General features: G+C 37.1%; 2 protein-coding genes across 2 annotated transcripts in view; both read right to left on the bottom strand.

Annotated features, from left to right (window-relative positions):
* Positions 1 to 22,882, bottom strand: part of LOC134743612 (E3 ubiquitin-protein ligase TRIM9) — a 381,810-nt gene that overhangs the window by 80,195 nt on the left and 278,733 nt on the right. The window lies entirely within an intron of this gene.
* The window catches only part of LOC134744093 (uncharacterized), a 143,593-nt gene that overhangs the window by 92,815 nt on the left and 27,896 nt on the right, over positions 1 to 22,882 (bottom strand). Inside the window, exon 2 of the mRNA XM_063677780.1 lies at positions 16,684 to 16,822. Within this exon, the coding sequence (XP_063533850.1) occupies positions 16,684 to 16,768 (85 nt within the window). The 5' untranslated portion in view covers positions 16,769 to 16,822. The remainder of the gene's footprint in view (positions 1 to 16,683; positions 16,823 to 22,882) is intronic.

Below are 22,882 nucleotides of genomic sequence, written 5' to 3'. Positions count from 1 at the left end.
GATTATATTCTTAAGGAAATAACTATGTAGGTCGGTGTCGACTGGGCACTGATTATATTCTTAAGGAAATAACTATGTAGGTCGGTGTCGACTGGGCACTGATTATATTCTTAAGGAAATAACTATGTAGGTCGGCGTCGACTGGCCACTGATTATATTCTTAAGGAAATAACTATGTAGGTCGGCGTCGACTGGCCACTGATTATATTCTTAAGGAAATAACTATGTAGGTCGACATCGACTGGGCACTGATTATATTCTTAAGGAAATAACTATGTAGGTCGGCGTCGACTGAGCACTGATTATATTCTTAAGGAAATAACTATGTAGGTCGGTGTCGACTGGGCACTGATTATATTCTTAAGGAAATAACTATGTAGGTCGGCGTCGACTGGCCACTGATTATATTCTTAAGGAAATAACTATGTAGGTCGGCGTCGACTGGCCACTGATTATATTCTTAAGGAAATAACTATGTAGGTCGACATCGACTGGGCACTGATTATATTCTTAAGGAAATAACTATGTAGGTCGGCGTCGACATCGACTGGGCATTGATTTTATTTTGCAAACGTCATTATAATTATTGACGTAAATATATACGGGCCAGACAAGACAAGAAGACTGGTTGCCAAGCGGACCCCAGGCTCTCATAAGCCGTGGCAAAATGCCGGGACAACGCGAGGAAGATGATGATGATATACGGGCCACTCGGGCCAGACAATATCGGTAAGAATGTCATTGCTATTGCCACTGTAGAGATTAGAGAAGTACTTATAGTATTGTTCAATGGGCAGGGTAACAGGTGTCATCTCCATATAATTTATAACCTAAAAACGCCAAATCTCGTAAAATTGTATTGAGATGACACCTGTCAACGTACCCATCGAGTTTGAAAAATATTTATAGTACTTACATTATGCAGTGCATAACGACCCAATTAGAACAGTGCTTAAAAGATGTAAATTGCGTTATGGCGTTAGACTGCACGATTGGTTCTAATTCGTGTGCGTGACACCACTGTACCGGCCCCATTCTCATTGCCCGTAAGTCCGTCCTTAGATATATGTCAATATTGATTTAGACTGGCAGTGAAGCAGTAATGTCGCGCCAAAATACTACAGCAGGAATGCAGGTGCAGTTTAAATAGAAATGGTACCTTAAGCCTATCTACTTTTATAATATTAACGATTTTCATTCACTTTTCTAAAGGCATGCATTTAATTAAACAAACATCTACATTTAAACCATAACAATGTGGAACTCAAAGACGAAGTTCATAAGGTAAGTAAGTATGCCTATACCTATTAGATGTTCAATTTGCTGTGAAACCTTAGTCTAAACCAATATTATTATCTACATATGGTGCAAGTATTAAGATGTTTCATTCCACTAGTCCGTCATCAACTTCAAATATTGTAAGCATTGCCGTTTTTGAGCTTGAATCAAGTTGAATCGCCTCTTGCAGATTTTTTACTAAAGTAAAATTATTCGACATGCGGAAAAATAACCCGTACGCCGCTTTTGTAAGGTTTCACCATGTTTTTCCCGTTTATCACAAAACAAAACAAATATTTAAGCGATTCTGACAATACACATACCATGTGAATAACGTTTAGTGACTGCTAAAAAACATTACCATATATAGTTTTTAGAGTTCCGTACCCAAAGGGTAAAAACGGGACTCTATTACTAAGCCTCCGCTATCCGTCTGTCCGTCTGTCTGTCTGTCACCAGACTCTATCTTATGAACCGACAGACAGCTAGACAGTTGAAATTTTCACAGATGATGTATTTCTGTTGCCGCTATAACAACAAATAAAGTACGGAACCCTCGGTGCTCGAGTCCGACTCGCACTTGGCCGGTTTTTTTAATTGGCTGTCAAAATATTGCGGTACAGACTTATCTTGGTTTTACTCTAGGACTATTTAAGTGTGCGCTGAAGATTTCCCGTAAATCTAGCTCTGCTTCGTTTCCGTCGTCGCGCGGAGCACTTGTTGTCCCGGCGCCCTTATTCGGGATTTTCCGCCAATAACAATAACGTCAAGTGTTTTATCCGGGCGGCAACACTCTAGCCTTTATTACAAAGGTTATTATGTCATATTTCATAAATTATTTGAAGCGGCGATTACCGGGGTAACGGGGGTGAGATAACAAGTGGGTCGCTGCGCGAACAATTTCCGGCCGACCGCGGGTTCCGCCGGGCACACGCACTCGCTTAACTAGCAACGATCACGGTCTAAGTCTAGGTGCCACAATGTCCAATTGTAATAAAGCATAGTTCATGTGTCAGGAATGATGGTGTCAAATTGTTCCATCGGGTACATAACTTACAGAGAGTGTTATTTACCAAGGCGCGTCTCGTTCCATGAGTGTATTTCCGTATTCAAATTTGAACAATTAGTACCTACAGGAAAGCAAATAATGCGGTGGGTTTTCGTGGGTCTATAATCTTGCTCAGTTATCTGAGAACCGGGTTAATGGAGTTATTGAAAAAAGGAGTGTGCAGGTAGGTATTTATAGGGTCAGCATCGTGCGTGGAGTTGCAGGTTGTCCATATGCTACGGTGATCGGTCATCGATCGATCATCAAGCGGGCCGTTTGCTTGTTTGCTACCGAATTCGTGCGTGAACAACTATTTTTTTAGTTGTAAAAATGTTCCAAGATTTTCAGGTTCTGTAGACACGATTCACCAGATAAGTGATGTCATTAAGACGCTTTTCTAGCACTGAAATATGTGGATATTTAGTCAATGGATTATTGTGACACAGACTTCATTTACACTGTGGACACATAATCGTATAAAAGGTGATTTTACAAAACTTTCCAATCGAGCAAATTTTTAAAAACTAGAACCGTGATTAGACAGCGTGTACAACTGGACCTAAAACTTTGTTTAAAATTAAATATTTGGTTAAATTTCAACACGATTCAATTTCAACTTTGGTCAATACTATCATAAAAATCGACTTAGTAATAAAAAAATAAATTAAGTAAAAAAATTGTGACCTGTAATATCTTATTACCAATAAATTATGTCTATGTCTATGATAGAGGCCAAAAATAAATAAAGACTTTAAAGCAAGCCAAGCCGAATTGCCATATCAAGGGGATATAGGAGAATAAGAAGTAATAGTACTATACCTACAGTAGGTATGTAAGACATTATTATTCAAAAGCAGCTAACACGTACATTTTGTACGAAACTACGCGCATTTTCAATGCTATGATACTAGCTATATATAGCTCTTAATCTGTTCGGATTATCATTGCAAAATATTAGCGTATTTAGATCGCATCGCATGTACCGAGTATCAGACTGGATGCGCTGGACTGGACAGTCATGCGCGCTGAACGAGGAAAACTGAAATAGGTTTATTCAAGTTGAAAAAACGCGCGACATGCTATGAACTACTGTCCGCGCGCCAATTCCGTGCATTCGGAGGTCGAGGAAGTGGGGGGGTGTGCGCCGCGCCCGTACGTACAAAATGACACCAGTCACTATCACTGTCATGACGCCCAACATTCCTAACATTCCTCAGCCGGGCACGGAATTCGCGCGCGGACAGTAGATACGAGTTTGAGACTGTTGTTTATCAATTAAATGGTAGGACGAGGTAGGGTAAGCTGTGTATTCTCATTAATCGCGCGAGCACAGGCTTGTCAAGTTCACAGGTCTGCCAGTGTTACGTGACCTGATCCGTAACATGGTTAATCGGAGAGGGTACTTATTATACTGGGTCGCTAGAGTATCCGACTGACCAGTGTTCTGTATACGTTTGGAACGGCGCCTCAAGCCGCAACGACAGCGGCGGTGGCGACGCTAACCGCGCGCAACCGGCTTGAATACCGATGACGGCGCACTACGCGACTCGTTTCAATCTCTACTCTATGCATAAGTAATGCGAAAAGTATGGAGATATTGGAGATACCGCTCCGACGCGGCACACACGGCGCTCCTCTAAAATATTGTTCAATATTTTTATGCTAACGACTTCGGTTATTTGTTCTTATTCTTAGAACAGAATAGCCTTTGTAGACATTTTACCGTTCAAAATCCAAGTCGGGAGTTCCACAGCGTATTCAGACATTTGCATGCCTCGAGTTTCATTTGTAGCTTAAGCTACCGTTACCGAGATTTTGAAATACATATATAATAAATAAATATATTATAGTGCCAGTATTAGCGGTTTTGTGGCTTTAGACAGACGGATTCCCGTCGGTTTCAGGACTTACAGTGTCAGCGCTATTCATTAGTGTAAGTCTCACTTACCATGGATCTCACTTTGTGGTATTGGAGCCACATAGAACTACGCATCCGCTATATCTGAACAAAGCCTATTATGAAAACGCGAAAGTGCATGTTCTGATATTTTTGAACACCTTGGCCACTTCGATATACCTATCTGACGGCGAGTGTAGGTAGGTAGCGCACCACAGTTATTGTAACATCAATTATAATGTGAATTAATTGAGTTTTTTGTTCTTCGGCTTTGTATTCACTGGCCGCTGCGCAAAAAAAAACTGGAAGAGTTCGCTCTTAAACGATAAGAGAGGTTTATCGTCTACTTCTACGACCTACGGGTGCTTATGTACCTATCGGTAAAACTAATTTTCGGTCCTGATCAAACCATACTTTTGAGCTATTGGATAATAATGTAAGAGAAACAAGCGAGGGTCGCGTTAGCCGGCGCGGCTCGGCAGTAAGACATTTCCACATAACCGAGTTATGGCTTATGGCATGTAAATAAACGAGCGGTTGGCGTGGCTAGTATCTATTCCGTCGTGGGCAATAACTGTGCGATTATCCTATTTGAGCTCGCAACAACTAACAGGCGTGACTTGGTTCTACCTTTTTTTATAAGCATCCTTGGAAATAATACGATCGCACTACTAAGTAGCTTAATATAGACGCAAATGAAGGTATGTCGATGCAGACGAGAATGTCGTTGTATAGTAGCAAAATGGCATCGTTTTAATTTCGCGTTGCAAGCAAAAACTTTAATTCGACACGTGCTCTGTGTAGTAACGAGCCGCTCGCCAAAGGTCGTGATTCCCATCGAGTAAGTTACCATTGTGAGGGCGCCCATTAGCTTGATACGAACCAGTATAAGCGTGATATTGATATCTGATAACGTTAAGACGATACCAAAGTTGAGATTACAGTTATACAGGTTCTGTGTGTCGAACGATCGCCGGCATTCAGTACAATAGAAGGGCGGCGGCTGCTGAACCCGCCGCCGGCAGAAGCGCGCCTAAGCGCCATCCACGCATCTGCTATAACGTCTTGTCTATAAAAAAAAACATGTATAAAAATATAATTAAAAAAAAACATGTATAAGAATATTAATAATAATAATTCAGCCTATACCTATACGTTCAACTGCCGGGCACAGGCCTCCTCTCATGGACGAGAAGGATTGGGCATATAGTCACCACGCTGGCCCAATGCGGCTTGGGGACTACACAAACACATTTCTACAATTTTTTCACGGATGTATACAGGTTCACGGTGTTTTCCTTCTCCGAAAAGTGAATGGTAAATATCAAGTGATGTTGCTACATAACTTCAAAGAAACTCATTGTTACGGGCCAGGGTTCGAACCCGCGACCTCCAGATTGGGGTCACACGCTTATCCACCAGCACAGGTAGGTAGTAGGTACATACATCATACAAAAGAAGAAGAAGAATTACATATACGAAATGCTAGTTATATTATATTATAATAGATATTTAAGTTTATTTGTCCGAGAAAAAATACTGCGTTTCAGCTTTCAAGCCTTTAAAAATTCAGTACATACATTATTCAGTCTTCGTATTATCGTTACGCAATGCTATTTCCCATCAGTCGTAGACCAGTATATCTTCTTCACCGATTGTTTAAAATTGTAGCATTTAATAGTTATTTGTTATACAAGGGTGCAAAGTTGTATTTTACCCGCGAGTGTTTCAACACACGAGAAGTAAAATACATTTGCGCCCGTGTGTAACACAAAACTTTTCACCTCACTATAGCGAGGAAAGTGCAATATCCACAGGCGTTAGATCATCTTCATCACTGGAATCACTCATTTCTTTACGATATTATAACAGAAAACTTTGGAAGTTGTGTATTTTTACGCGAGTCGGTGAGAAAAGGTTTTAAGTAAAAAAATTGTTGACAATGTTGACATTTCTGATGTATGAAATGTCAAAGATGCGTTTTGAAATTGCATCGACCCAAATTGTGCGTTCAGAATTATATTTAACATCATTATAAAAAAACAAACGTTTCTTATGGAATTTTAAGGTTTATGACTTAAAATCATTAAATAAAGCTAAATTTGGTATTTTTTATTAGATTCTCAAACCATTTATTTAATGATAATTAATATCGAACGAACCATTGTCATGAGCGTTTTACGTTTTGTTATCTGTCAAGCTACTTAAACACGCTCCATCCAAGGTCAAATTACTTTCCCCACTAGAGGATAAAACGCGTTTTTCCCCGCTTGTATTGAAGGATAAACGACAACTTTCCGAGCTAGTGAGGGGAAAATTATTTTCCCCCTTACTAGCTCGGAAAGCCGTCTTTTATCCCTTAAAACAAGCGGGTAAAAACGCATTTTATCCACTAGTAGGGAAAGTAATTTGACCTTGGATGGAGCGTGTTTAAGTAGCTTGACAGGATAACAAAACGTAAAACGCTCATAATAATGGTTCGTTCGATATTAACTATCATTAAATAAATGGTTTGAGAATCTAATAAAAAATACCAAATTTAGCTTTATTTAATGATTTTAAGTCATAAACCTTAAAATTCTATAAGAAACGTTAGATTTTTTATAATGATGTTAAATATAATTCTGAAATTCTGAACGCACAAGTTGAGTCGATGCAATTTCAAACCGCATCGTTGACATTTCATACGTCAGAACAGAAATGTCAACATTGTCAACAAAGTTTTTACTTAAAAACTCACTTCTCACCGACTCACGTAAATCAGAATTTCCAGTGTTTTCTGTTATAATATCGTAAAAAATAAGTGATTCCAGTGATGAAGATGATCCAACGCCTGTGGATGTTGCACTTTCCTCGCTAATAGTGAGGGGAAAAGTTTTGTGTTACACACGGGTGCAAATGTCTTTTACTTCTCGTGTGTTGAAACACTCGCGGGTAAAATACAACTTTGCACCCTTGTATAGCAAATAACTATAAAATAATAGTGTAGGTTAGACGAGTTTATAATTTGCGTAGGGTTTGTTTTTACAGGCTAACGTACCTATTAGCGATACTGCTCCCAATTAGTTAATTAGGTAGTCAATCTATTTTTGATCCTTGTTAAAAATATACCTAATTATGTAATAGCATCAAGAATTAAAAACAATGCATGAAATTATAAATCATTTCCAATTACTAAATTATAAACTCGTCTATATCTCCATACAGCTGTCATTTTAGGCACCTAATCAAAATTCAAATGTCTTGAATATAAAGTTCCCCTGTGTTTTTCTTAAAATTCGAACAGAAATTAAGAAATTTTCTACTTTGTCAAACTTATATTCGGAGTGAAAGTGACTAAAACGTGAAATTCGAAGCGAACATAAATATTCAGTAAGGCTGTATATAAATAAACCAAGTTTGGGTCATTTATTCCGATACACCGGGACCGGGACTCTGCACAGAGACTGGAAAAGTTAGGCGGGAACTGGATTGCCTAATGCGATTTTAATTCGTTTTTTCTGCGACGAAGAGAACAATTACAATAGGAGGTATTTAGTTTTCCTCGTAAGTGACTGAATGAAATGCAAAGCCAATTATTTGATCAGAAAACAAAAATAACAATGAAAAGTGCTTTTGCTTGTTATATTGATAACAAAGAAAGGCACTTTTCAGTATCAAATCTACCATGATATTAAGGCTCACACCATATATATTGCAGAAGGCTAACTAACTTTATACGCCTACTTAGTTACGAGTATGTTTTTAGGGTTCCGTACCCAAAGGGTAAAACGGGACCCTATTACTAAGACTCCGCTGTCCGTCTGTCCGTCTGTCTGTCTGTCAGCAGGCTGTATCTCATGAACCGTGATAGCTAGACAGTTGAAATTTTCACAGATGATGTATTTCTGTTGCCGCTATAACAACAAATACTAAAAAGTACGGAACCCTCGGTGCGCGAGTCAGACTCGCACTTGGCCGGTTTTTATTAAAAAGTTTACAGTTTCCTACTACTTATTTTAAATTTGCTTAAAATATAGCCTATACCGAAAAATTAGAAGAACACGACCGTAGAGGTACTATATGGATTGAAGCGAACAATTGACTATGACATGATTTTTTTTCCTCGACAAGGACAAGCCCGTCTATGTACTTATATTTGACGAACGGTCTGGCCTAGTGGGTAGTGACCCTGCCTGTGAAGCCGATGGTCCTAGGTTCGAATGCCGGTAAGGGCATTTATTTGTGTGATGAGCACAGATATTGTACAGATAGAGTTCCTGAGTCATGGGTGTTTTTTATATTATATATATTGTATTTATATATTATATATATCGTTGTCTGAGTACCCATAACACAAGCCTCCTTTGGCTTACCGTGGGACTTAGTCAATCTGTGTAAGAATGTCCTATAATATTTATTTATTTATTATGGATGTAGCATTCTTACAGCACAGGGAACTGCGGGGCTACCGTGGACATCGAAAATACCTTCCTCCATCGCTCTTGTATATCTATTCGAGCGAAATGTTCGCGGATATGTACGAGTATGTATACTCCATTTCAGATAGAATTAGATAGTAGCAACAATAGTTCTTTATAGCGCAATTTTGAAGTCCCATCCGGCAGAAAGCACGAAACTTGGCATGCATATCTTTTAGGTTTATAAAAATAAATATAAGTAGGAACATGCCGAAAAATTATTGTTTCCCACCCTCCCCCCACTTTCATATCCCCAGTTTTAGTTTTTATAAATTATCACGAAAACTGAAACCTACAATAAAAATGTCTAGGAGAAGTATATTCTTCATAAAATTCTCTACAATATTGTCTATGGAAGCATTTGTCTTAAGACATATAGTTTTTAAATTATGCCTTATTTCTCCTTATAATATTTGCACCCACCCATTTATTCAACCAATTGTTTTATTACCAAATAGCGACCCGCCCCGGCAGCGCACGGGTTACTCCAAACCTTTACAAATTATACACTAAAACCTTCCTCAAGAATTACTCTATTGCTAGGTGAACCGCATCAAAATCCGTTGCGTAGTTTTAAAGATCTAAGCATACATAGGGACAGACAGACAGCAGAAAGCGACTTTGTTTTATACTATGTAGTGATTAGTGACTTTCAGGTCTTTATTCTCAAGAAAATATAACAAAACTTCACTTAAATGAGAAATTTACAGAAAAAATGGTAATAAATTGTGCATGCACACAAATTATATTAAATAAATAAATAAAATGTTATTTATTTACGTATCAGCACATTAAATTAAAATAATTATTATAATAATTAGTAAATGCTATCTTTACCTGTGCTGTATTATTATACCTATACCTATAGTATAGGTTTTTTAAAAATTGGCAACGCACATGCGACACCTCTGGAGTTTCATATCATAATTTTTAAATAAAATATCATCGTAGTTTATAAGTTGCACGCGCTTGCTTTTTCGGGCCCATAATAGCCAAGTAAGTATGTATAAAATACATACAGGTGCAGGAAGGCATATTAAATAATTGTTTCGAAATCTACAAAATAATTTAATTTGTCAATAAACCGTAAGACGATATTGACGAAAGTTACTTAAAATATACAATGGTTATTGTAATGATAAATATAAATTATTATCTTAAGGGGCTACCTGAGGTTTTCATCGATTTTTGACAATTTTTGAATCGTATCTCCTACTTTTGCACTACATATAGAATTATAAGACAAGCGGCTATCGGTTCTTCAATCTTTTATCTCCATTTTTGTCTACCGGATTGTGAAAAAAATGAACACTTATTTATTTATGATTGTTTTAAACATTTTCTAAAAAAACACTTTTTTCGTATCTCGATTGCTGTGAAAGATCTTACTTATACAAAATCTACATATTTGGGTTCGTCTTAGACGTCTCTAAAAATTTGTCTAAGGTTTTAATTTTTAACTAATTAACACAAAAGTTATGGCCAGAAAACCAGTTTTTTGGCCTAAAATTGTTCAACTTTGATGCCAAATATTTCGAAAACAATGAACTTTGAAGTAAATATGGGATACTATATTGCTAAAATCCGTTGCTGTTAATATGATAAGCTACAAAAAACATTAGAAAACTAAGGGATTCAAATCGAAGGTCATTGGGGCATGGGATCCCCTTAATAAAATCATATATACGTCTCAAGTTTGGCAGACACCGGTTGTGGCCGGCAAAATATAATATTACAGCGGAATTTTTGCAGGACAGGTCACGTCCCAGGAAAACGCGGTGTGATGGGCCCCGCCGCCGCCCGCCGGGTTGGCCCGTTGAGATGGGTAAGTTTGGACTAAAATCAAACTGTTACAGTTAAGTAAATTGATTTTCTCAAACATGCAATGAAATAAAAAGTAAACAAACTTGTGTCATTGTGATTTTTTTAACAAAAACTGCAAGTTTTATGTATGAATTACTTTTAAAACAGGGTAATACCGTATACACATACCTACTTCAACTTCAAAAATTATGTATTCAAGTAGGCTTAATAATAAATTAATCAGCACTTTTGACAAGTCATACAAAATATAAGTAAATATTACAATCATTAATTAAAACAATAAGAATAATAATAAAAATTTCTAACAAGTGTTTCGTGACGTTTTTTTGACATTAATAGTTCGAAATGCCTGAAGTACATCTAGGTTAGTAAGATGTTAAAACTTAAATTCTATTAAACATTTTGGCAAATAGAACCACAAGGTCCACAAGGGAAATTATATTTGACATTGTTCGGTTTCGTCACCGGGAAAAAACCGGCTAAAAGCCGACTATCGACCACTGAGTTATTATCAGTGATCGAAATAGGCAGAGTATAAATACCTAAACTTGGTAGAACAAAGTCATGCAGTGGAGACTGCCTTGCGGTAATTTTTTTTCGGACATAAAGTTCCGAAAACGTACGAAGTAAATAATATTGTTATAAATACGGTAAAAAAACAATGCATTCCTCGTTTTTGTCCAATACAATCAATAGGCGGAAATAAAACTACCAATTTTTTTTAACTAGAATCATTTCGAATCATTTATTCATCAATTGTACATTACAGGTAATAAATACAGGTGTTATAAATAATTTTTCTACTCGTCGAGTATAATCTGTGTATTACAACTTAACATGCAACACTACAACCTTACTCTTTTCAACGTTGGATAGTCTATGGCACTTCCGACTCAAGCATAAGAATTTTATTGATACAGTTTAGTCAATTATAAAAATTTTGAAAATAGAACTTCATACATATTCAATGCAAATTAGCCTACTTAAACACGCTGTTGCGTAGCATCTGTTTTGTGATTGGTTGGCCAACAAAAACATTTTATTTTATGTTGTATTTAGTAGAAATAATTGCTTCATAAGTCAGAAACGCGCATATGTCATATAGCAACCCCCCTTCATATAGCAACATCCATACCCTACGAAAACCGCTTAGCGTTGCTTGTTAGTCTCCTTAAGCTACAGTGGCCAAAATCGAGAAAAAAACTGTCTTAAAACTGAATTTAGCAAGGAGCAGGTACCAGGGCCTCACGAGTTACGAGTAGGTGTCGTTGACCAACCCGCCGAGGGCGCCGGGCCCGGCGGCCGGGGCGCGAGGTATCGCGGGCTGCGGCAGCTCGCGTATCTTAGTTGTACACTTTTGGTTTGTTTACTTATATGATTCTACTAGTTGAAAGTATTATTTTTGTCTCGTAGAAAAAGTATTGTATACAATAGTGATATAATCAAGCTTTTCAATCTCGTACCTTAACTTAAGCAACTCCGCAAGCTTCGTTGCTTAAACACGGTACTCGACTGAAAGCTCTCTATTATATCACGATTGTATAAAATACTATTTTTCAACGTTGGATAGTCTATGGCACTTCTTTTGGTTTGTTTACCTAAGTATATGATTCTACTAGTTGAAAGTATTATTTTTTTTGTCTCGTAGAAAAAGTATTGTATACAATAGTGATATAATCAAGCTTTTCAATCTCGTACCTTAACTTAAGCAACTCAGCAAGCTTCGTTGCTTAAACACGGTACTCGACTGAAAAGCTCTCTATTATATCACGATTGTATAAAATACTATTGTTCTCTGTAATATGTCTCGCGACGTACAATAATTGTTTTATACAATTAATGTAAATTTTATTTATCATCTTTTCAATAAAGCTTATAACATAAAAAAAAATGATTATGTATATTTCTTAAATCTAAGTATATGTCGTCAGAATCAGGATCATATTCGCAACTAATATTTAATTGACAATATGTGTGTATTTAGATTTAAGAAATATATATGAAAAGTTGCAGAAACAAATTGGTTATTTTATTTTACGCCTATGCAAGCATGTATTGGACAAAAACGAGGAATGCTTTGTTTTTTACCGTATTTATAACAATATTATTTACTTCGGACGTTTCCGGGACTTTAGTTCCGGAAAAAAATGTTATCGCAAGGCAGTCTCCACTTTATGACTTTGTTCTACCAAGTTTAGGTATTTATACTCTGCCTATTCCGATCACTGGTTATTATTATTTCATATGGAGATATGTCAAACAATGAAAGTGTCGCAACCTGTACTCCTGTAGGCGAGGGCGGGGGGTGAACCACGCGACCAAAACGTCTTAAGCGCCGTGAAATTTCACAGCGCTTACACGTTTAGGCCGCGAGGTTCAACGCCCCCTTTCGTAACGTAGTAAGCGCCATGAATAACGCCGGCGCCTAAGACGTTTTGATCGCGATGATGATCCCTACATAGATTTGAGGACGTAGAGGGTATAGCATATTTTACCTACGAGCCGTATTTATTTGATTGAATGCATATTCTATTTCATAATTTATTATTAACTAGCGACCCGCCCCGGCTTCGCACGGGTAGTTCAACCAATTAACACAAAATCTTAACAAATTATACACCTAAACCTTCCTCTTGAATCACTATCCATTAAAAAAAACGCATCAAAATCCGTTACTTACTTTTAAAGATCTAAGCATACATAGGGATAGACAGACAGCGGAAAGCGACTTTGTTTTATACTATGTAGTGATACATAGTTACTTGAATTAAAAAATGGAAACGCATGCATTTAAAATCAAATTAAATTTATTATATCGGATGATTGGCCAGTTCATGATATAATAATTACAATTAAAATATATTATATTTGTGTTGTTACAATTTCTAGCTATGAAAACTAATATTAAACAATAAACATAGATATAATTATATAAAAAAATGTAATAGTATTGTATAATTAAACTTAGACTCCTTAACTCCATAAAAAATAATAATTTAAGATTAGTAGTTAAGTTTTGTAAATATTAAAAAAAAAAAAAAAAAAAAAAAAAAAAAAAAAAAAAAAAAAAAACGTTTATTCAAAGATCTTACTTACAACTAAATACCTATTTTCTTCTGCCAAACCACACAGTGGTTTGTTGGCAGACAAGGCTCCTTTGCGTTTGTGTTAGCTGTTGATATGCAACTTAACTTTATCTTAAACCTAAACTTACCTACTTAACCCTTTACTGCTTTTTAATGAAATAAACAGATAAAATTTAATTTAAAATTTAATTTAATTTAATTATGTTAATTCTATTCCTGCCAAGTTTCATGTTTTATGTAACTTCAATTGAATAGCGACATCTTTGTTCATCAGACTTCAATGCATAGTCAGACCAAGCTGTTATTTCAAGCGTCAAACTTCTATGAAATTATGACGTTTAAAATAATCTTGCACTGTCTGTGCTATCAAAATCGTTGCAGCCGAGTTAGCTTGCTCTGACTCTAAATAAGTAAACAAATAAAAATAAAAAACGTTAAGTATTAAATTTGACATTAAACATTATTTACCTACCTAGAAACAAACTTAGTTTAGTAACAAAATCTGTATGGGTCACATTTCATAATCTATGATTTTCAAACTGTCCGCACGCAAAAAAAAAAAGTTATTTACGATACAAGTGTGGAAAAGAGGAAATTCGAAACGAGTGGCGATAAATTAAATCGACACGAGTTGCGAATTACCTATTCGCACGTGTATCGTACGTTTTACAGTACATATGGCTCTTTAAACTTTCGACATATGCACGAAAAGTGCTCTTTTACGCACTAGTGCGAGAAAGTAGCACCATGTGCTCTAAAATAGTTTTGGTTGGTTTTAGTTAATATTTTGTTTACCTGCCGATGATACGTTATGGTGGATTGATTTTAACACGTTTTTAAAGCCCAACACGGCATTATCGCATTTTGTTGACACACAGGCGAATGCTAAGAGCGTCGGCGAGTGACAAAAATCTGTCAAAACGAGTTGCTGCCGCCCAGCATCAACTTTCAAAAGTTCACACAACGTGTTTCCGTTATGACCTTATGACGGGTATTTATGATGTATTTAATATAAAATAATTACCTATTAAATAGTCCCCCTTATTAATTAGTCTCCGGCACGTAATCGGTAAGCATATTCATTCCAAATAATATTCAACATTTTATTACTACTTATTATACCCAAGCGACATCGCATGGTCGAATTTATACAACAGAATCTTCCCGTAAATACATTAACTAAGTATTTTATCGATCTTATTGCACTGTTAATAAAATGCTATATCCCGCCGTAAGGGTGAATGCAGTAAGCAAGTTTGCTCTTTGCCCTATATTAACGGTAATTGAGACTATAATTACGCCAGCAAACAAACTGACCGTTTGAAAATTTAACCCTGTGAAATAGTCTGACATAGCGATCAATACAGCATAATCTATTTGTATTTGCTTGCTTGGCGTGCTTCTAAAATCAAGACATGTTTCAACGTCCGGCTTCATGCCAAAAATAGTGAATCGAACCAAAGGATTCGAGGCAATAAATGCTCTATAAGGCGAGTTTGCTTTTGTCTTTATACTGGCTTTTTTAAGCACAGTGCATCGGTAATGACTATCCGTATAAGCTTTCCCAAAACGTGCCGGTATTTTATTTTATCTTCTATTCGGGAATAAAATTGACAATCGGTCAAAGAAAAAACTGAACATTATTTAAATGAAATACAATTTCACTATTTTACTTTAACTAACGCATCTCTACGAGTGATGAACTAGGTATATGTTCAATAAATCACGCCGCGAGTTTCACTATTCAGTAAACTAATACTTGTCTGTGCTAATACGAAATACTAGTTTATTATTTACGAGTATAGTAACATCGAACTTGTATAATTATACCTTAAGATATATTTTCTGGATTGTATTGGCTTTTAAAGACATGGTAAGTTACTTGATTATGGTTAAAATTAAGCAAATACAAGCATTGACTATGCAGCCAATTCATTATTGTTCGCTAGAAAAGTATTTAATATATATTAACAAATCCTAGTATGTAAATCAGTGCTACTTGTATGCATTAATGTAACTAGGGAGTGCAATCTCGATCTCGAGCGAATTTTCGAGATTAAATATCGATCGATCGGACCTCGACCAAAATTTTGGAGACCTCGACCGAGATCAAAGATTGGCGCTTGTGAATTACTTTGTTTCGAGTAACATTTTTGAGCTTAGATTCATGTTACTTCGGTAAGTGCTACTGTATGAAAGGGCTTTAACTGACGATAAGAGCGCTATGTAGCGCTCTTTACAGAAGAATCGAAGGCCTTAGCGTACCCACAATTATTTATATGATTTTCGATCGCTTACTCTTAATTTCTATGTTAGTTGCCGTTTTGTTTTGCAAATATATGAACAAGTACGCTAAACGGGTATATACTGATTTCTCAGGGATTTTTGATCAAAATAAATCATTTTATTAATTACTTTGTCAAATCTTGATCTTGTCGAGATTAATCTCTCGAAAGTCTGGCTGTGTTTTGAGATTTCGAAACACCCAATCTCGAATATCTCGATTCAGATTTTTCACGCGAGATCTTGAATCGCTAATCTTGTGTCGAGATTTTATTCCCTAAATGTAAGCGATTCAAGTACCTTTTAAATGTGTGTAGTGAACTCGATCAGGGAATATCGTTTCTAGCTCTAGCTAAAATGATACGAGGTACGTACAAGCTTGTTCAATGACAATTTCAATAAAATTGCAGTCTAAATTCTATTTCGTGATTTTCGTTTTGTCGATAAAACACGAGCGGTGAGGCAGTGACACGTCAACTGTCGTGTCCTGTGTCGCTTATTCGATGTATCGGCGATAGAGCCGAAACTCGTTTGGACGAAATATTGTTTTATAACTACTTTAATTTGTTTAAACGAAACTTTTTACAAGGACTCAAAACAAATAGATAAATGTGCTACTTTTGACAACAATACTTTTATAATGCCCAGGGAGGTATATCCGAACGGCATCGGCATTGTCGTGCAAGTGTACAAAGTCGTGCCTTCAGCAGAATTCGCGTGAACACGCGTGCATGGTCACCTTATTGTTTGCTCCATTAAGTGCATCCCAAAGTAAGGTTCATGGTGTACAAAGCGAACAAGTCCTACCTCGACAGAGCACCATAAGCGCCAGCAGGAAAACGCGGGAGCACGCGTGCGCCGCCATCCTGCTACTTGCTCCACTCAGGCGCATCCCCAAACCGAGGCCTGGAATCCGAGCACGCCGCGTGTCCTCATGGTGCAAGAACTGAAACAAAGAATAATGAGCTGTAGGTAATTGCAAAATTTTCCGATCAACCGATTTCTCATCTTGTGACACACAATACACAATAGAAAAGCAGGTTTATACATGTAACGTATTAATTCATTAATAAAGTTGTTGTTAATAATATATGATGATCAATTTAAGTAATGGCATCCAATTCCGTTCACGAGTAATGACGCGAGGACCGAAACACTTAGCAACCGGTATTAGTAAGACTCGCGCACCATATATGGTAATATTTATAGGCCCGTTACTCCTTCGGCGACCTTTGTTGACCGCTTGCAGCCATTCTGCGATGTCATGCATAGACCTCTGCCCGCGTCGCTTTTGCGCGGTGTCTTGTGTACGGAGTACGGATTACGGACGAACACCGCACCACAAATTGAGTTCCGATAATTTTTGCAGTTGTTATAAATATTTTAGAAATCGGTGCAATAGTGTGAAACTGTCGTGCTTGTGTAATTCCCCACTTTCGGGTAAGCGTGAACACAAATTAGTATTTAAGTATGTAGTAGGTATCTTCACTTAGAACCCGTATTTAGTTCGAAATTAGTGTTTAATACTCTCACTTTAAAGTAATCATTTCTTAGACGCTAATTGCTACATAGCCTATTGTTTGCCAAAAGCGAATAATAGCTTGTGCCTGTGTTGCATATTAAACATTCTCGCTTTGTTCATAGTTATGTTGCAGTTAATAGATATAATAAGTAAGTAATAAGTATTGGTCATTTCAAGAATTGACGGGCGGTCACGTATGATATTCAATAATTATACCCAATCTGTAATACTGCTTGCTTATGTTCACTGCCACAACCACTAGCTTTAGCACTTCTCCTTAATAATAAATTCCGGTGGCGCTAAACAAAGGTCCTTCACTAACCCGTGGCCCCGGATCATTACAGGAACACCGTACGGGCTTTTGGTACCCGAGGCCGGCGTTCCCAGCATTTGGACATTTCGCCAAATTCCCGATTGACGGGAATTGACTGCTACATTTCGACGCTTATCTGAGTTATCAGTCCACCTCCGTGCCCGCGTTGCTAGTTGCTACCTGCTGCGTTATGAGCGCCTACCGCCGGTATTAAGGGAAGTGTAGTTTTGCGGATTCCCAAGTTTTAGTTAGGCTGTTCAATACTAATTTAGTAGACCCCGCGACCCGTAGTTTATTTTATATTTTATTGGTAATAAACCTAATGTTGAAAGTTAATGTTGTTTTAATTAATCCGTTATACTAAGGAAAGTAATAACGCGACATAAACAACATATTTATTTGACAGATAATCTAAGGCAGCTGTTGAATATGTAAATAAGCATTAATTTGAAACGCCTCTTTTGAAATCCTCCCTCTGCATGACAATTGGTAAAAACTAAATAAATATTATTTAAAAAAATGGTACATATTAATTGGTCGTTTAAGAGTCACAGGAACTTAGCCGCCATCATACGATCAAAGTTACGCTCTCATTTACATGCTGAAATAACATGAAACTTGGCATGAACATTACACATAAGATTATACAAAGATAAACGCGCCGCGCAAAACTTGCGACGGAAGATATGCCCGTTGCGCGGGTTTTTAAGTAAGTAAATAAGAACAAAAAAACTATACTTATCCTTTTATTTTTGAGTGCTAGTACTACTGTAAGACAAAGATAGTATGATTCTCTCTGTCTATGTTTGAAATGAGACAGTCCTTTGACCATGGAGACTATATAAAGGAGCCAAATCTCTATGTATGAAAAGTGTCCATCAAAAAACAGTAATTAGGCGGCGCCACCATACACCGAAATACTACCAAAAACAACCTACATAATTTGGTCGGGTTATTTGTTGCCTTATATGGTTCGTTATACTCATGTCCCAGAGCCTAACTAGCGCCACCGGAGAGATTAGGAACTATTATTTAAAGCTGAAAGCGGTCACTTTTGCAACAATTCTGCCATAAGAGATTGGCATCCTTTCTATACCATCCATACCTTTGACAAACTATAACTATAATAATAAAAACTATTCTCCTGCGGCATGGTGCCGTAGATGCTGGCAGCAAAAAATTAGATACCTATGTTTTTGTTTTTGTAATTTTTTCCTATCAAGACAACTTTAACCTTTTTAAGGTTTTGGTTAGAGTCTGCCCTCGCAAATATAGTCTAATTTTCGTGTGATTTTTTCATGGCATCTGCCCTTAATTAAGAATTCAATATAAAAAAACGACAATTTTGCGTTAGCCCCCTCTTAAAGTCTGTAAATTTTTATAAATGCCAGGCGTGACTCACTCCGCGATTTCGTCGCGCCGGCAACGGAACGGACGCCAGTTCGCGCATGCGCCACCTAGCGGTCATATCTGTCGTAACAGACGCGTTTTGTTAGAGAGTGAATCTTCTGTACTATTATTTATTCTGTGTAAATGCACAAATTCGGTATCATCATTCAAATTGCAATCCATTATTTAGGTTCAAGTGTCATTTAACAAACGTAATTTAACGGGTATTTATCTTTAATTGATAATTGTTTTTACACCATTTCTAAATTTTTGCTGTATAATTTTAACGCTTCCGATTTGACATGACTTTAATATTAATAATAACTAGGTATTTATATAGATATGTAAATTTATTTCGCATGTTAGTATGTAAGGAAATTATTCAAGTTTTTGTACGCCATCAGGCAGGGTATAGTGCTACAAATATTTATTTACCGCCACTGTAATCAGTTTGACATATACTCACAAATAAAAACACTTTGAACTTTGAACTTTGAACAAATTTCGATGTTTCACTGTCAATTAAGCTATTGCCACTTTATTATTAATTATCAATTTTCCCATAAATGCCGTCAATAACGAGTCAGTAAATCCCCGTTGTTTTAGCAGGCCTGTGTGTTATTATTTGTTTGTACATCAAGTATTTACGGTAATTTCCACTTTGAGCTCCTATTGTATCATAATAACTTTACAATTTTATTCAAGTATTTTGAAACATGACACGCGTAAGCCCTGTAATAACCGTTAAATTATTAGCGTTAAAATATGACGCACGATAGTTTAAATTTCGTATTATAATAAAAATTGAGATATAATTATTTAACGAAAAATAAAATTAATTTTTGAAATTTTTAGGGTTCTTATTATTTACAACGACGGGACTTAATCGCGTAAAATAAGTATTAAACCCACCTCCGACGTTTCGAGGACGGCGTTGTCCCCGTGGGTTTAATACTTATTTTACGCGATTAAGTCCCGTCGTTGTAAATAATAATGAGTAAAAATCGTGAAAGTTTAAATCAGTGTTTTAGGGTTCTGTAGTCAACTAGGAACCCTCATATTTTCGCTATGTCCGTCTGTCTGTCCGTCCGCGGTTTTATGATCGTTAGTGCTAGAAAGCTGCAATTTGGCATGTACAGTAGAACCCGCTTAATACGATCACGTTTAATACGATTTAACGCAGTTTTTTCACGGTCGATACGACTCGCCATCTAAAATTGTATTCTTATTATATTACCCACCTTGCATCGTCGTTCAATGTTACCATCTTATGTATGCGGGTGAAAATATTGGGACTAACCACGGCGTACTAATATTACGCAAGGGGACGCGATTCTGGCGACACCTCCGCCTGTCCAGATAAGTTTGTAGCCCTGACTAAACGATCGGCTAATTGGTTCGCACCTACCTACTACACTTAGATTTCGTTCGCTCATTATCACCGCTGCGGTGTTTTGATTTGTTTTAAGTTTCAATTGTGAGTTTTTAAATTCTTATCTTCATTCGTGTTAGCGTTAGTTCAGTGATGTCCTAACGCTGAAAAAGTAACCATATTAAAGAATATCAAGCTTGTTTCCTTACCTCCAAATGCGACGAGCGAATTGCAACCAAAGGATCAGGGCATTATAAAGGTCCTTAAACAATATTATGGAGCTCGACAGATACATCGCTATTTAATGGAAATAGACGACCCTGACCGTTCATGGCGCGATACTAAACATAGCAGCGGCATGCGAAGCAATCAATCCTGCAACAATCCAAAATTGTTTTGAAAAAGCAGGGTTCCGAAATGATGAGCGTAATATCGTGTTGGAAGAAGGAAAACGCACCATATTGGAGGATTTTCCTGGATATTCATCCATAGATGACAATGTTGCAACTTACGAAGCGAAGTCCTTTCAGTCGAAGACCTTATTCAAAGCGCAGTTTCCACCCAAAACGCAACCCTTAGTGATAATGACGGCGCTCATGAACAGGAGGAAACACCTCCAATATTGTCAAATGCTCAGGCGTTATCAGTTGTGGCAGATTTAAGACGTTATGTATCATCTAGGGGTAATAGCGAAGACGTCAAAAACATAAAAAAAAAAAAAAATCTACTCGTCGAGTATAATCTGTGTATTACAACTTCACATGCAACACTACAACCTTACTCTTTTCAACGTTGGATAGTCTATGGCACTTCCGACTCAAGCATAAGAATTTTATCGATACGGTTTAGTCTTAGTCAATTATAAAAATTTTGAAAATAGAACATACATTTCGATAAAATGTTTCTTGTTTAAGGAGACTCGATTCAATGCAAATTAGCCTACTTAAATACGCTGCTGCGTCGCATCTGCTTTGTGAGTGGTTGGCCAACAAAAACATTTTATTATATGTTGTAGTAGAAACAATTGCTTCATAAATCAGAAACGCGCATGTGACACCCTTAATATAGCAACATCCATACCCTACGAAAACCGCTTAGCGTTGCTTGTTAGTGTCAATAGGCTACGGTGGCCAAAATCGAGAAAAAAACTGTCTTAAAATTAAATTTAGCGCGGAGCAGGTACCAGGGCTTCATGAGTTACGAGGAGGTGTCGTTGACCAACCCGCCGGGGGCGCCGGGCCCGGTGGCCGGGGCGCGTACGAGTATGAAGGTTTCGCGGGCGCGGCAGCTCGCGTATCTTAGCTGTATACTTTTGGTTTGTTTACCTATATGATTCTACTAGTTGAAAGTATTATTTTTTTGTCTCGTAGAAAAAGTATTGTATACAATAATGATATAATCAAGCTTTCCAACATCGTACCTTCGTACAACACGGTACTCGACTGAAAAGCTCTGTATTATATCACGATTGTATAAAATACTATTTTAGGGTAGGTACCTCCCATGCCAATGCATGTGTGGGGTATCGTTGGATAGGTCTTTCAAAACGGGTAAGGGTCTTCGCAATTATTTTTTGATAGTGAATTTTTATCGGAAATAATCGGTCCGAAAGAAACAAAATATGTGTGCACTATATTTGAAATGCATTGTTTGAACTTCGATAATGGTTTAGACATCTTAATTGTAAAGCTACAAAAAAAATCGATATTCGGTTCATATACAAGTCAAATAATAGAACAGCAATGAGCTTAATAGGGTATTTTACGAATTTTACGCACATTAATCAAGTGTTGCGTCGGGGAGTATTTTTATGCCGGTTCATACGGGCCGATAGCCGAATGACGAATGACGAGCGGCTTCGGGTCGCGGGCGAGATGCATTCGTCAAGGCAAGATTTATGCAGAACGGGAGCCGATTCAGATTCAACAACTTATTATGGTTTATTTTGATATCTTATTTTGATACGACCTTGAAGATTGCTGACGCTGCTTGGCGCATGCAAAATGAAGTGAAAGTCGTGCGTGAGATGAGCGCCAATCATCAAGACGATCATCAAAACCATAACAAATTGTTAAATTATAATCGGCCTCCGTGGACCGCCCGGCGGATCCTTCAAGAATAATAGCGCCTATTGCTGTTACAGTCTACCTATCTGTGATACTAATACGACGGATTGATATGTCAAACTTACAATGCATGTGGCCAGGGCATTAGGTATGACAGGGTCGTAAAACCGCACTGGGATCGCTGATTACGAAAATTGTGTGATTATTAATTTCCTTACAGCAGATGATGTAATACTAATTAATAACAACTCAGTATTTTGGTGTCGCACCTTGGAAATTGTTGTTCTTCCATTCAATGCTACCCTAATGTAAATATCCACCTTACACTAGCCAACCCTTGCTTT

This window comes from Cydia strobilella, chromosome 1 (assembly GCF_947568885.1).
Source record: "Cydia strobilella chromosome 1, ilCydStro3.1, whole genome shotgun sequence".
NCBI lineage: Eukaryota > Metazoa > Arthropoda > Insecta > Lepidoptera > Tortricidae > Cydia > Cydia strobilella.
This window is presented reverse-complemented; position numbering and strand designations above follow the sequence as displayed.